At 61.2% G+C, this 11,276-nt stretch overlaps 1 protein-coding gene across 1 annotated transcript in view; it reads left to right on the top strand.

The window, feature by feature from the left end:
• ADCY5 (adenylate cyclase 5) overlaps nucleotides 1–11,276 on the top strand; it is a 180,256-nt gene that overhangs the window by 160,065 nt on the left and 8,915 nt on the right. Inside the window, exons 14-18 of the mRNA XM_004712234.2 lie at nucleotides 2,147–2,263; nucleotides 2,515–2,679; nucleotides 5,424–5,599; nucleotides 8,526–8,555; nucleotides 9,310–9,442. Of these exons, the coding sequence (XP_004712291.2) occupies nucleotides 2,147–2,263; nucleotides 2,515–2,679; nucleotides 5,424–5,599; nucleotides 8,526–8,555; nucleotides 9,310–9,442 (621 nt within the window). The remainder of the gene's footprint in view (nucleotides 1–2,146; nucleotides 2,264–2,514; nucleotides 2,680–5,423; nucleotides 5,600–8,525; nucleotides 8,556–9,309; nucleotides 9,443–11,276) is intronic.

The following is an 11,276-nucleotide window of genomic DNA, read 5'->3' as shown; positions in this document are numbered from 1 at the left end:
GACAGAGATCCGGCTGTGCTCTTCCAGTGTCCCCGGGGTTTTCTCATCCCCCACTGCTGCAGACGTGGCCCACCCCGTTAGCTGAATTGGATTGAAGAGCCCTGGTATGAACTTCCACTCCACCACAGCCCAGACCTGTGCTGGCCAATGGCAGCCCTTTCGCCGTCACCACCCAAGTGGGTCTATGAGCCTGGGGACAGCCTGCTTTCCCATGCACCCCGCCATGGTGGCCCCTCCCACTTTCTTAGCAAGGCCAGCTCTCTTTGCAGCCATTTGCGATTTGGGGACAGATAGGCCCAGAGGAGAGGTGGGTTCTTTAACAGGGTGTGTGTGTGTGTGTGTGTATGTGTGTCCCTTCATCCTGCTGACCCCCTAGGACATTCTTATCCACGCTGTTGGCGTCTATGAACAAAATTTCCTCTAGGCCCTGTCCCTCCTTCACACAGTCTAGGCACAGCTAAACCCCACCTCGTTGGCCCAAGTGGCCTTTTCAGCCCTCTGCCTGACTCCTGGCCAGTTTCTAAAAGCTGCGGCAGTGACCTCCAGCACCCCCATCTCCCAGGTATCTTCCATCCCATGAGGTCGTCGAGATTCCCACCCTCAGGCTCCCGACAACGTGCTCAGGTTGGCTCGGTCCATTAGGGAAAGGACACCTTGGCGTTTGCCACCACACACATGCTCAGTGGAGCACATTCTGCGGGTGCGTGGTGGGGTCCCTCCCTTGGGTCAAGTCGGGCAGTGCAGGCTTCAGACTCCAGCCACTTCCCCGCATCCAGGGCCAGACTCTCCTGAGTCCCAACAAAGGGGCCTGGATTGCATCTACTTTTCAAAGGAGCAACGTGAGCTCAGAGCATTTAGACACTCTTGCAGGAGCTCGGGCATGTCCCGGCGGGGACTTCCCCTCCCCCCTCTGCCAAAAAACAAAGAAGAAGAAGCAAACCAAACCCACTGCCATTGTCCCGCTCACTTTGACGCTGTAGGACAAAGTAGGATTGCTCCGTAGGGCTTTGGAGGTGATCGATCTCTACGGGAGCAGGCAGCCTCCTTTTTCTCCTGTGGAGCAGTGTGTGGGTCTGAACTGCTGACCTTGAGGTTAGGAGCCCAACACTCAGCCCACTGCGTCGCTCTGCTCCTTGGGATTTAGACCCAGACTGGTCCAATGCCCATGCTCCCTCCCCCTAGGACTCTGTCTGTGTTGATATGCCCAGTTCGACAGTGAAGACTGCCCATGACAGCAGTGGGGGGGAGCCGTGCTCGGCGGTGGGATTCTGGGCCAGCTTTGTTTTGTGTGGACTCAGGTGTTTCATCCTCCATCCCCAACCACTCGGGCTACTGCTTCCACCGTCCAATTTCGACTTCATCCCCCTCTCATCTCTGCGACATCCCGGCCTCACACCCGAGACAGGGCCAGGCTCCAAACTGCCCATCCCTCCTCAGACTCAGTTTCCTAATTAGGTCCCCACTCCATGCCTCTTACTTAAGTGGTTTGCGATCATCAGCCCGACGGGGCCGGTCCTTTTCCTGAGCTCTGCCGATGACCACACAGCAGCATGTGGCCAGGCAGACCCGCTCCCAGCTCTGAGTGCAGCTCAGGGGGGCCCACCTGGAGGGATCTGGAAGCCCATGTGAATATCTTGTTCCCCTATCGGCTTCTCCTAAAGAAGGTGTTCACACCCACTGATAATCTTTGCCTAACCACTGCCATTGAGTGGGCACCGATTCCTGGGGGCCCGTGAGTTTCCACGACTGCCACTCTATGCAGGAACAGAAAGCCTGCCTTGCTCCCACCTTGGCTAAGCCAGTCCTTATACTGGCGGCTGCAAAAATCAAGACTGGTGGACCAGGGTGACCGAACCGGCACTTTGTAAAGCTCGTCTTGTGGGCAGCACAGTAGGCAGGCGCCTCTCTTCCCCCACTGCCTCTCCCACTGCGAGCGCTTGCCTGGAAGTCATGGTGCAACGGTGCTGCCAGGAGGCTTCCGGGGGTGCGAGGAGACATGGGGTATCCCCAAGAGGCTCAGACTAGAGCCAGCCAAAGTCAGTGTCAAGGGGCTGTCCCGCTGAGCTCCCCTGGGTGATTGGTGGTGTCCTCACACTGAATCCTGCCCTGTCTCTCCCCCCGCCCCCCCCCCAACACCCCTGGACAGCTCTTCCCAGCCCCGCTGCAGAGCCTGTCCAGGAAGATCATGCGCTCCAAGATGAACAGCACGCTGGTCGGAGTGTTCACCATCGTCCTGGTGTTCCTGTCCGCTTTCCTCAACATGGTGAGTGCCTGCCAGGGCCGAGACAGGAGGGTCTGCCCACCCTGGAGTTGTCCTCCCTCTCCGGAAAAGAGGGGCCACTCAGAGGGCTCAGGGGATGTCCCCAAGGGGGCTGACATGCCCCACCTTTCAGGACATGCGGTAACTGGCTGCCAGCCTCCCTCTCCCAGTGCCTCTCCTCTTGGGGCTGCCCTGGAGGCAGAGGGTCAGCAGCCAGGCCTGCCCTCTCCTCATGGCCCTCTCCCCGGCCCCAGTTCACATGCAACCCGCAAGACCTGTTTGGCTGCCTGGCAGACGAGCACAACGTCAGCGCCAGTCAGATCAATGCCTGCCACGTGGTGCAGTCGGCCTACAACTACAGCCTGGGCGAGGCGCAGGGCTTCTGCGGCAGCCGCTGGCCCAACTGCAACTTCCCCGAGGTAGGTCCTGGGCGGGGAGGGCGGGCAGGGCTCCGAGGGAGGCCCTCCTCTCCACAGCCGAGGCCTGGGCTGCTGCGGACACACCACCCCAGACCGCATTTCCACAGTGCCCCGGGAACCAAGAGCAAGGCCCAGCCCCCTCCGTGCAATGAGAAAAAGATCCTAAGAACACAACCATGGCTCCTTTCATGTGAACCAGCCCCGCCACGCGTCTGCTGGTGTGTCGCACCGTGGTGGCTGGTGTGTTGCTGGAAGCGCTGCCCCTGGTATTTCAGTGGCCAGCAGGGTCACCCCGCGTGGCCAGGTTTCAGCAGGGCTGCCAGATTAAGAACAGACGACGATGATGAGGGAACGGGCTGCCCACTTGGAGGAAGGAGCCGCTGTGGGAAGCGTGGGAAGCGTGGCGACGTGGTCAGAGCGCCTCATGCGTAGCAGTGGGACACCGTCTGAGCTCATGGGCCCAAGAGGGGACCCCCAGGGGGGACTGACTCAGCAGTACCAAACCAGGACAGCAACATGAGTCCCGCCCGGTGCTGGTGCGTCCCATCTGTCTGTATTCCTGTTACCCTGAGCGCACGCCTAGGACGGGGTTCTGCCAGCTCGCCTCCCACAGAGGAAGAAGCAGGCACAGAGAGGGTGCGTGCTGTGCCGGAGGCTGTGGAGGAGCAGGAGTGGCCCCGTGCCGATGCCCGGTCATTCCAATACTGGAATCATCAGTATTGCCTGAGCCTGTCTGTTTAGGGAGGCTGGGGTGCCACTGTCCTTCATACACCCTGGAGGTGGTGCTGCCTCTGCCGTGGTCTAGTGTTACTAAGTTCCCATCCCTCCAGAAAGCAGCCCCAGGCCCACAGAATTGTGGGTGTAAGAGCAGCACCGAGGACACTCCCTGGGGAGAGGCTGCGGTGTGCCCGGGGCTGCATGCCCACTGCTCTGTGGTGCCCGTGCCTCCTTCCACCTGGTGGGACCTGTAGGTGGTGGCTGCTCTGGGAGTGTGCCCTTTCTGGGGAGAGGGCCCATGGCCCACGACAAGGGTCTGTGGGTGAGCACAGCACGGGACACCCCCCACCCCGCCCCCGCCCCCGTCTCTCTCCCCTCAGTGGGAAGCACCCGGGTAGCCAGCTAGAGAGGCAGCACAGGGCTCAGCAGGCAGCCCAAGCAGCGGTCCCAGCCTCCCTCAGGCTGTCCGCTCCCTGCTCCCTCCCTGGACAAGAGCCCTGCAGGAGCAGGCACATCCTGAAGCCTGTGTGCTGAAGATCAGTGTCCATTTGGGGTCTCTCTGCCCCTTGGTGGTCGCTCAGCTCGCGAAGGGACCCGAGTGGCTGCGGAGGCAGCGGGGTGGGGCGACCGGGCCTGTTCTGGCTCCTCCTTCTTGGGGGAGTGGCTGGTCTACATCTTCAGCCCCCGTTGGGCCCCCCAGTCCCAGGTCCTGAGGGTCACCGAGCCCTGGAGCTGGCCCACCCCTCCCTTGGGTTGCTCCAGCCTTAGCAACTCCGCACCAGCTCTGAGCCCCTTGGATTCCTGGGCCCAGAACCTGAGTGGGAATCCAGCAGTGGGAATCCCCCAAAGGTAGGCAGCTGGGGCTGGGCCTGTGGTGTCTGTTCCGGCCCCTGCTCTGTGGCTGGTGCTGCCTGGCACCCCCATCTTCTGCGCACCCCCATCCCCATCTAGTCGCCAGGAGCCCCTATAGGCCTGGGAGCTGTGCACCCCAGCCTCCCTGGCAGCCCATGTGTCCCCTCGCCCAAGACAGAGGCAGTGGCCTGTAAGCATCCCGGTGTCTGGCCCCGGAATCATGGGAGTTCAACGGGAAAGGAAGGACGACAGAGGAAAGCGGGCATGTCTGGGATTTAGGTCTGGGAATACTGCCATGGGAGGGGGCCTCGGACGTGGGCTGGTCTGGCTGCTTCGTCACAGGAGGAGAGAAGTGTGTGGGAGGGGCTGGGCGAGATGCCCCAGAGTTGGATCAGAATCCCTCACGGGAATCCGCCCTAGTTTGGATTTCAGGATTTCCCCGTTAAGAAGGTGACCCTAAAGCCCCGGTGAAGTCCAGGGCAGCACCCGAGAGACCACGAGCAAGGTGGTGATGTTGTTGCAGCCAAGGGGGCCACCACAGCGAATTGGGTAAAGATGGACAGCCACTCAGCTGCCGCCACATGAAGCCAGTCCAGGTGGGGCCCCCACATGAGCTGGGCAAGCCCCTCTGAGCCTTCCGAGCGGCCACCATGCGTGCCGGGGCGGTGCGCCCCACTGGTTGAGGGGGCCGGGCACCGGCAGCGGTGCCATCTCGTCACGCCTTGTCACACGTTGGGAGTGACTGAGTGCCCTGGGAGACACTCAGCCCACATCTGCCGGACATCCTCCTGGGTTGGCCCCTTGGGCCAATCTTTAGACCTGAGGACTGAGGGCTCCGGAGGGGGGCCCCTCTTCTGTGATTGCCACGGGGACCTCGAGAGATAGGGCAGTGTCCATTTTGCAGATGGGGAAGACACTGAGGCTCGGGCGGTTGAGTCAAGAACCTAACCCCACACCTAGGCCGCAGTGGGCCAGGGAGGAACCCCGGCTCTGCAGGAGCCTGGAGCTCGGCGTCAGCGGTGGGGTGCACTTGGCCTGAAGCCTCATCTCCCACCCACCATCCCTGTTGGCATGCTGGCACCAGCAGACTGCCCAGCCCATGTTGCGTGCTGGTGGGGGAGTGGCAGGCTGGGCGGGGCCCGAGCTGACTCAGTCTCTCTCTCTGCCCCCTGCAGTACTTTACCTACAGCGTGCTGCTCAGCCTGCTGGCCTGCTCCGTGTTCCTGCAGATCAGCTGCATCGGGAAGCTGGCGCTCATGCTGGCCATCGAGCTCATCTACGTGCTGGTCGTCGAGGTGCCCGGCGTCTCGCTCTTTGACAATGCTGACCTGCTGGTCACCGCCAACGCCATGTACGGGCGACGGCCGCATGCCCCCCCGACTGCGTCTGGGGCGCCCGGGGGAGGCGGTAGGAGCGGCGGGTTCCAGGCCCAAGGGCTGCTGGAGGGGACTTGGGCAGGGAGCATCCTGTCCTCCCCAGCTCCATGGGCACAGCTGGGCATCTTGCCCCCATGGAAGAAGTGGCCATAGGCCTCCATTTTCCCACTCACTCCTCCTCCGGCCTGAATGAGTTCTTCCTTACTTGCTGGGGAGGCCTCTGAGGGACGATTTGTATTGAATCCCATTCGCCTGTTGGCAGTTCAGTAGGAGCCCTCGTGGTGGGGTGGTTAGGCTTTGGGCTGCGGTCTGCGTGGTCGGCAGTTAGAAACCACTAGCAGCTCCGCTGGTAGGAGAAGGACTGGGCGTTCTGCTCCAGTGAAGGGTTACAGAGTCTCGGGAACCCACAGGGAGGTCGCTGTGAGTCAGCGCTGGTGGTGAGTTTGGTTGGTAGCACCTCGGGCTGAGGGGTCCAAGTTGAACAGAACCAGGCAGCAGGCAGGAGTGCTGGCCACAGAAAGAGCCTCTGTCGTTTGCAAACTGTGCCCCACCTGGAGCCACACACTCCCTTTCCTTATTTATCCCCATGGCACCCAACACAGGGGGCAGGGCACCACGGGAGAGTGGGCGGTGTGTGCACTGCTCAAAGGCTCCTGGCCCTGACCCTCCCTCTGGGCTGTGTCTGCCAATCAGCGGGCACCTTTTCCCCACAAGAGGCAGGGTGGTCACCTACCTCTGGAGCCTGTCTTCTCGTTGACACTGTGCCACCAGATGGCAGCATCCCTGGAGAGAGGGTGGTCTCCCCCCACCCCCGAAGGCTCAGGCTTACTGAGAGGTTCAGCCACACCACCAGGAGGTGGTGAATGAGCCGGGTGCCCTCTGGGCTGCCAGTTTCCAAGGCAGGTGCCTCAGTGAGGGGCAGGAGCTCTGACCTTCAGTCCCCGCCTCGGGCCGCTGTGAGGTTAGGGTTGGTGAGCCTCACATTTCCCACGGCAACATGGGCGTAACCACTCCACAGGAGTAAAACACATGCAATAAAGTCCCCTTTCCCTCCTTATGAACTCCGCTGCCCCCGCGGGAGGTACACACCAGGAAGTACAACCAACCTGGGCGCGAGCGTCTGTGTCCTTGAGCTCTGTTGGGAGGGAGGGAGTCCCAGGCCCGCTCCAGGAGAAGCAGGCGGCCACATGGGCTGGCTCTGGGCAGATGAAGGGGCGTCCAGCCTCGGCAGTGGCACAGCCTCGGTCCTGTTGGGGGCCCAGTTCGAGGAGGGGCGGGGCACTCGCCTAGGTCGGCTCTGGGGCGGTGAATGCACTTCTGCACCAGTGTTCTTTGTCCTGTACGATTCATGGGGCACCAGGATGCCGGCTTAACCAGTGTTAAGCGTTCCCTGCTTCGCCACGTCGCTGCTGTCTGTTTCCAAAATGTTTACATCACCCCAAAAGGGAAACTCAGTCCCCATGAAGTACTAACTCCCCGTCCTTCCTCCTTGCGACCCGTGGGCCCCTCTCATCACCTTCCTCTCTCTAGGGTTCTTCCTGTTCTGGACTCTTCATATAAGGGGACCATACGATATTGGTCCTTTTATTCAGCATGCTGTCTGCATGGCCTGCCCAGGTCTGGACTTGGTGGTCCCCTTCTGTGTTACAGTGGACTGCGTTTTGCTCATTTGCTCGCTCATCTGTGGGTGGACCCCTGGGTTACTTCCACCGTTTGTCATTTGGAGTGGTGGATTTTGCGCCCACCCCCCACCCCCACCCCCAGCCTCTCTTTCCCACTACTGAAGGGGGCTGCAATGAATGGAGGTGGTTTCTGGGCTCAGAGGCCCCGGTGGGGGGGGGGCGGGGGGAACAAGGGCAGTGCTGTCAGAGAGAGAGACACATGACACTGGCCACACGTGCGACTTCCTGTTTCCTAGCAGCCTGGGCGCCTGTCTTAGAGATTGACAACCTCAGACCCACTCTGGAGCCTACAGGGTCACTGACCGCACATTGGGGTTGGCTCAACAGCCGTGAGCTGGTTGGTTTGAGCAGCCTGGGTGTCACGGGTTCCATGTGGGGCCGCTGACTGCCGAGTCGGCGGTTCGAAACCACCAGCTGCTCGGAGGGAGAAAGGTAAGGCTTACTGCTCTCTCAGAGGGTGACCGTCTCAGAGGCTCACAGGGCCGTTCTGCCTTGTTGTGGAGGGTGCCTGCGAGGTTTTGTGTCTTAAGCAGCCCAGACAGAGGCAGCTCTCCAGGCACGGGCTCCCGCAGAGAGAGCCCGGCACTCCTGGAGGAAAAGGAGCCCGGTCCCAGCAGACTCCGCCCGGCGCGAGCCTTTGCGCCCCTCCGCCTTTGAGCAGTGCACACCCTGCCCACTATCTGTGGAGGCCCAGCTTCGTGGCTGGGTGCTGTGAGGAGGGACAAGGAAAGGGCTGGGTCAAGGCTGGGCACAGGCCTGATTCCTTTAAGATCTATTCTTTATGACCAAGTTACTTTTTTCTACCTATTAAAAAAAACATCAAACCCACCGTGAGGTGGTGTGCACGTCTCCTATAAAGATAGGTGAGAGGTGCCCCTCCTCCGTCCATCATTTTTCACCTGAATTTCCTCACACACTGGTTCTGACAGGACCGCCCACGTGTCTCCACCCTGGGCGCCCCGGGTTTATTCCTGTGCACTCCTTTTGTGGGCAGCACAGCGTCCTGCGGTGGGAGATGGGTGGGGAGATGGATGGTCGTGGTGAACAGGGACGGACAGGGCTGGGGTTTCTGGGAGCCTCCCATTTCTTGCTGAAAACTACCGAGCATTCATGGACTAGGGAGTTGGGGGGCAGCAGGGTGGCCCTGGGACGGTGAGGTGCTCTCACCGCCTTATACAGAAGAGCAGCTCTGAGCATCCTTCCCCACTTCTCTCCACAGAGAGTTGAACAGCAACGGGACCTCCCAGTGGTGAGTTGAAGCTCTTTCTCCCTGCCCTTCCCCACCCTCGGAGCCCGGGGTAAGGGGGGACCCTCCAAGAAGAGGAAGGAGTCCTAGTTGGGGGACATGCTCCTCTTTTCTTGAATGTTCTTCACACATACACACACACACACACACACACACACACACAGAAGAGGAAGGAGTCCTAGTTGGGGGACATGCTCCTCTTTTGAACGATCTTCACACACACACACCCCAAGATGGCCATGACCACAGTGGAGCACGGCAGGCTGCCCACTCCTGTCAAGGGATACATTTCAGAATCTGAGCGGGCAGCCTGCCCTCCCCCGAGTCTGCACTGACTCCCTGGCAGTGAGATCTGGTTTGTGGTTGGCATTCCATGCACACCGGAATCATCCTTCTCACGGTCTGGGAAATGTGGATACTCCGACTGAAAGACAAGGACACTGAACTTCAGAGAGGCCAAGGGTCTTGCCCAGGTGGCGCGCACCCGTGACTGTGCCCTCTGTCAATGTCTTGCCCATTGGGAAAGACCCGGGGTGCCCATGCAGCCTTTCAGAAGGGCCACACTTGTCCCTGATGTGACCACTGGGGAGCCCGTGCAGGAGGGGTCCCCTAAGGGAAAACAGGGTCCACCAGCCGGAAGGTGTGGAGGGGAGGCAGCTGCAGGGGAGTGAGAAAGGCTGGGGGTCAGGTGGGCACTTGGAACCTGACATGAGGACTCCTTCCCCCCATCCCCCCCCTACACCCCCACCCCCTGCAGCCCTGAGCACACAACCAAGGTGGCGCTGAAGGTGGTGACACCCATCATCCTCTCCGTCTTTGTGCTGGCCCTCTACCTGCACGCCCAGCAGGTGGAGTCCACTGCCCGCCTCGACTTCCTCTGGAAACTGCAGGTGGGTGGCCCTGGCGCCAGGGAGACACCCACACCTCACAGCACCTGAGAGGGCGCTAGTCATCCTAACCGTTCAGTGTCCCGTTTCCAGCGTGTCCGCTGCTGCCCCTGTCCTCTGTGGGGGCACGAGAAGCAAACACCTTAGAGGTCATTGCAGACCCACCCACCCTGAGCAGTCCTCAGACCTCCAACTGTACTTCTCCTCCATAAGTTAGATTTGTTCTTAGAGCTGCAATCACCTTTTGATGTGGTTACGATGACTAGGAGCTGTACTTCTGAGTGCTTGTGTGTGTGTGTCACCAGGCAGGGTCAGAGGGGAGGGGAGGGCAAGCCCAGCTGGGGGTGACACGGGGAGGGGGAGGGAGAGTGGCCGCAGGATCCCGACGTGGGAGGGTGGGAGCCGGCACCGCGGCCTTCTGAAGAGGCATGATGTGAACAGAGCCGAGCTTGAAGACCCCGCTGAGAGGGAGATGGGCCAAGGGGCCATCAAGGAGCGTTCTGTCGGGCGCTGTGCCCAACCCTTGTTGCAAGGTGCCCACACGCAGGGCAGTGGCAGGGCCATGGGAGCATCCCCGCCAGTGCACCCAGGTCTGTGCTGCTTTCCTGGGCTCCACTGGGACTGCCTAGAGGCCCACTCACAGGGCCCAAACCTAGAGGCAGTTGGTAATGCTGACAGCTGTCCCTGCCATGCCTTGGTATGGGATCCCCTGGATGGAGCAGGAGTGTCTGCCTGGCCCGCCCTGCCTCACACTTGGGTGGACACCCTCTGGGAGGGACCCCCACAGTCCTTCCTGTCAGTTGCTGGGCTGGTCCGAGGTGGCTGGGGATACCAGGGCCTCTCAGAACCAATGCACGTGTGGCCTCACAGGCAGCAGGACAGGGCTGAGTGGCAGATGGAGCCGCTGCGAGGGTCCCTTCTTGGGGCAGCCCACAGAAGGACAGGGACCCCCACCGCCTTCTCCCCGCAGCGAGGAGCAGGTCGGGGGGTGGTCAGCACGCCCACCTCACAGGAACACAGGTCCCTAGGCTGAAAGGGCAGTTGGTAGGAAGGTCACATCTACCAACTGGACTCACCTGGCCTCTGAGGACAGCGGGTGGGTAGAGCTACAGGTCTCATCCAGCAGAACTCTGGTCTCCCACTCCCAGCCAGGTGTCCCAGGCCACCAGGAGTGGGATGGGCCTTGAGCAAGGCGGCCAGAGGTGCTCTTAGCCGTGCTCAGGGACGAGGCCAGGCCCTGAGCCGCGGCAGTTTGCTCTCCCTCCTGCTGGACTCGGGGAGGTAATGTTGGGCGGGCACTCTGGCCACTTCCCACTGACAGGCAGCACCTACAGGGAGAGCCAGGCCCTTGTGGGAATTCTACTTGCAGCCAAATAGAAAGGCCTCTACATTTCATTAGCGAGGGCTCTGGCAGGCTGGCCGCTTCTTCCGTGCAGCCCCTCCCAGCTCAAGTGCTCCCCTGTCCTGTCCGTTTGCCACTGAACCCTGGTGGCACAGTGGATGAAGTGCAGGGCCACTCACCGCAAGGCTGCCCTTCAAACCCACCCGCTGCTCTTCAGAAGGAGGAGGAGGCTGTCTGCGCCAGGAGCAGGGCCACTCCATCCCACAGGGTCGCTGTGAGCAGGGACTGACCGCAGGGCAGGGTTTGGCTTGGTGGGCGGGTACACGGCCAGCAGAGGGCGTGCAGCGCAAACACCCGTCTGTGGGGATTGCCAACGACGCTGGGCTCTTTGCAGAAACGTGGAAACAGAACGGCCCAGAGTGGAGGGTAGAAAGCCAGGGAAGGGGATGGGTGGACGGCTGGCCTGTTCCAAGTAGCACTGCCCCCCGCCCCCCC

Source organism: Echinops telfairi, unplaced genomic scaffold, assembly GCF_000313985.2.
Source record: "Echinops telfairi isolate 266 unplaced genomic scaffold, ASM31398v2 ScPeMD7_17;HRSCAF=63, whole genome shotgun sequence".
Taxonomy (NCBI): domain Eukaryota; kingdom Metazoa; phylum Chordata; class Mammalia; order Afrosoricida; family Tenrecidae; genus Echinops; species Echinops telfairi.
The sequence above is the reverse complement of the archived record's forward strand: the minus strand, read 5'-3'. Positions and strand labels throughout refer to the sequence as shown.